Source organism: Limulus polyphemus, unplaced genomic scaffold (assembly GCF_000517525.1).
Source record: "Limulus polyphemus unplaced genomic scaffold, Limulus_polyphemus-2.1.2 Scaffold1096, whole genome shotgun sequence".
Taxonomy (NCBI): Eukaryota; Metazoa; Arthropoda; class Merostomata; order Xiphosura; family Limulidae; genus Limulus; species Limulus polyphemus.
In genome coordinates, this window is record NW_013666706.1 from 129,120 (window position 1) to 133,238 (window position 4,119).

Here is a 4,119-nt window from a genome sequence, read left to right on the forward strand (position 1 = left end):
AATAAACTAGTTTTAATCAAGAAAGGACTTGTATCACTGAAGTTCCTCGGAAAGAATTTCAATGGGAAATTAACAAACATGCAGATACGTAAAAGTATTTATGATATGCCCATAATATCTATAGTGTTGAAGAACTTATTGTACATACATTAACTTGTTTTGAATAAACATATTATTTTGAAAACAGGTGAAGTGTGTGCTTTTTATCCATCACTGAATTTATTGTTAACAAGTCACAGACACCTACTGTAGAAGAATCCTAAGCCCAACAACAACATTGTATATATTTATACTATTAAGAAATATAACTAAAACCCTTTAAATTCTAATAATTGGTGAAGAATTATATTTTAAATTTTTGTAGCAGATTCCTTGACCAAAACATATTCAGTTGTTATGTAAGAAGTATCCAAATTTACAGTTGGAACAACACGTATGACAATTTAAAATATTTTGTGTAGGCTTAAATTTATTGGAAGGACAAAAAATGAAAACTTTTATATAATTTTTATGCTTATTCAACCATTCATTCTCCAGAGACTTTGTCAGTACCAGCAAATTACAATAAGGAAAAGATATGTGAACAGAAAAACTTTATCTTTCCCAACTCTACACCATCCGAGTTTTCTGTCTGAGTTGCCAGAAAATCAAGATAAATGTAGTAAATTTTTAGGAGAAAAATATGTAAATTTGAACCAGTGCTCTGAAGGTTCTGATTTCGAAAGAATGCAACTAAATTTATCATTGGTGTGGACATCTCAAGAAATATATTTTGTCTGAAGTCATTAACATAGAGATACATTTGCAGAAAGAGCTTCAGCAACATTTGGAAGAAGAAAGAAAAAGATCTGCAACAGAAGTTTGGTACCAACGTATCACAGGACTTGGAGGAAATGAAACAATTTAATTTCTTCTTCAAAGATTCTCTCCAAAGGAAAAAAAAATATTATAAAGAATCTCACAAAGTCAGTCACTAAGCAACAACAAAAACTGAAACTGCTGCGTGCATTTTATCTATGGAAAATTCAGTGTAATGACAGAAAGTAAAAGAAGTTTGTATCTAGATTATTATAGAAATGCAGAGAGAAAAGACATAGACAGAAAGCATATCAAGCATGGTGCAGAGTGCTTGAAACAAGCTGAAAAGAAATAATAGAAAAAGAGTGTTAGAAAAGAATTGAAGAACAACATACTCTTCTTAGTAAACACCATAAACATTATGTTGTTAACCTACAACAAAACCATTTAGCACTCATCAAACAATTATTGCCCTGACGAAAGAGAAAAGATGTTGCTTGAATAACATGAAAATGGTATTTATGAGGGGAGTCTGTGCATTGAATCTAGAGACCATGGGTTTGTTCTGTGGATCTAGAAGTCAATGACTAGGAGTAAATGAGTCAAATGTTACTTCTAGTCTTTCTTCTGGTGGACATTCAGCAAAACTTCTTAATTCTTTGTTAGCTTGTGATAAATTTTCACAAGAAAATGCTTTTTACCTCAAGTCAACAATCAAATTCCTATATCAGCCATTCATTTGTCAAACAGAGTTGCTCCAAGTGTGAATTTTGATGGCTCTTACATGACAGCTGAACTAAATTCTCTGTTATCAAGTAAAGTATCTAAACCAGTCTTCACTTCAACACATCCAGGTTTATCAAAAGAAATGCAGCAAGTACACAAAATCTGTTTTGGAAACACCAAAGTAGACGAAGGTAAATCCACTTCTAACATCTGTGGTTGTGGGAAGACCTGTGCTCTTGAACAACGATACTGCTGGACATGGTGTCACTAGGAATCTTCCACTAACAAGGTCTAGAAGATTCCTTTCATGCATAAAAGAAAACACTTAGCTAGTTATTATACTGTAACTTATGTATGTATGTATATGTGTATACATATATATATATACTTTACATAGATAGCACTAAGTCATTGTGATAAATATCAGACTGTTATTTCTTCATATCACTTTTATTTACAAACTCTTTTCATGTTGCTTTGTTTCACCAGTATCTACACAATACAGTTGTCTGTCATATTCTCTGTATTGCCTTGTGTCTCTAACTCCAAAAACCTACTCATTAGTCATGGTACATGTTTCCTCTCAGGAACTGTTGCTCCCAAATATCGAGATCTCCTCCTCCCCATGTTCCTGGTTGGAGTTCGCAATCCAGATTATCAGTTGAGAACATCCTGTTTATCCAACTTAGGGGAGATCTGTAAGTTGCTGAAGTTTTCTCTGGGACCTTATACACAGGAGGTATGAACATGTTTTATTATAATGTAAATAAGGTGTTAAGAGTTCTTTTACATTTTTTTTCAGAGACTGGTACTGTGCTGCTAATAAATTTATTTATTCCTCACCCGTCCTTTTTTATTGACTACAACTTACAAGGTGAACTTACAATGTTAATGACTTTTGGTTAATTTTTAATTTCAGACTTGGTGCTTATGATTATCAGGTGTTAGTCCACCTTATATTCAGAAATTAACTTTTGTGTTCTGTTCTTTTCATCTTCACAGTTGAAGATGTAATTGTAGTATTCTCATTTTCTAGATAAGAAGTAGTGTGTCTTGCAACCAAAAAACAATCTGCAGGATACACTGTGTGGTATTAACAGGAGTGATAGTTCTTTCTTGAAGGCAATCCATTAAGAAATACCTGAGATATAACATCTCCAATTTTGATTGAGTTTCTTCCTCTTTTTTTTTTTCTTCGCACCAAAAGTATGGAAACTATATTTGATAGAAAAACATACTTAACTTTTATGACTTTTTTCAAATTTAGAACACTGATAGATCTTTACAACCTACAATTAGGAGTCTCATTTGGTGTAAATATAAGCCACATGTGCAAAGTTATTCAACAAAAACCACTCAAATTTAAAGAACATTTTTGTGCACACATATGCAAAAAGTCATATGAGCTATCGGTCTAACATTTATACTACAGTTTCACCCAACAGTAAAAGTGGACCTTTTTTGTCATTCAGATTAAAGATTACTGATTTAGAGCAGCAAAACTATAAGATGAAAGGACATGCAGATACATAAGTATTAGTTATGCCAAGCAAACTAGATTAGCAGTTTCTAGCTTAAGTTTTCAAAAGAATCATACAGGTAGATGGTTAATAACCAGTTCATTGCCCCCTTTTCAGCACAAGTTTATTAAATTTTATGAAATTATCCTAATTAAAGAGTGTTTAGCAGCACATGATATTAGCTTACACAATTAGCATAAATAATGATGCTTGATACAGTTGTACCAATTGCTTAGGGGTGATGACAAGAAACTGTTAATTTAACTCTTACAACCCAGGCTCGGTCCCTGGGACCGACCTCTTAACCATTTTGTGCTTGTTATAGTTTTCATGCTATAACTTTTAAATTAGTAAGCGAATGTTAACAAAATTTGGCAGTTTATCAGTAAACATTACAATGCTTTCATATGCAAAATATCTAATTTTTTTCATTAAGTCTTAAGGTTTGTAAAGCAATATTTTTCTCATGCCTTTTTTTCCTTTTCACATCTTGCCTATCTATCATGCAAAGTAATTTTCATTTTAAAATTAAAAATACTTTTATGCATCAGAAAATTTTGAAATTTCACATGCGAAATCTTTATAATGTCCAGATAGTTATTAAACATTTCTTAAGAAAAAACTTTATATTTTATCTGTTATTTTCAGTAATTAATCTCTGTACAGGTTCGGTAAATTTGACCAATCTCATAACCACCAGAAAAAATGAAAAAAAAACAAAATTATGCATCGTTCATTCTAGAATGAACACAAATTATAACATGAAAACAAATGTTTAGGTGAAATAGCTTAAATCTCATAACATTATACATTTATATATATATTTATTATTTTTATTTCATTGACCTTTCACCCATGCCTGGATAAAAATACTGAAGTTACAATGACGTGGCTCACATGCACTTATGTTACCTTATCAAATAACATAACGGTGATCTATGGTCTGTACAAAGTAACTTTTACTAGTATTTTGTAAGTACAGACACATTTCAATTATTATACATTATATATGTATATAGAGTATTGCTATTTTGAAATAAGTTCTTAAACTTATTTTTCCTAAAAACATAAAACA

At 31.3% G+C, this 4,119-nt stretch overlaps 1 protein-coding gene across 3 annotated transcripts in view; it reads left to right on the plus strand.

The window, feature by feature from the left end:
- Positions 1–4,119, plus strand: part of LOC106462106 (transport and Golgi organization protein 6 homolog) — a 124,848-nt gene that overhangs the window by 113,961 nt on the left and 6,768 nt on the right. For all 3 annotated transcript variants that reach the window (XM_013921992.2, XM_022389245.1, XM_022389244.1), the window contains exon 16: positions 2,112–2,263. In XM_013921992.2, coding sequence (XP_013777446.1) covers positions 2,112–2,263 — 152 coding nt within the window. The remainder of the gene's footprint in view (positions 1–2,111; positions 2,264–4,119) is intronic.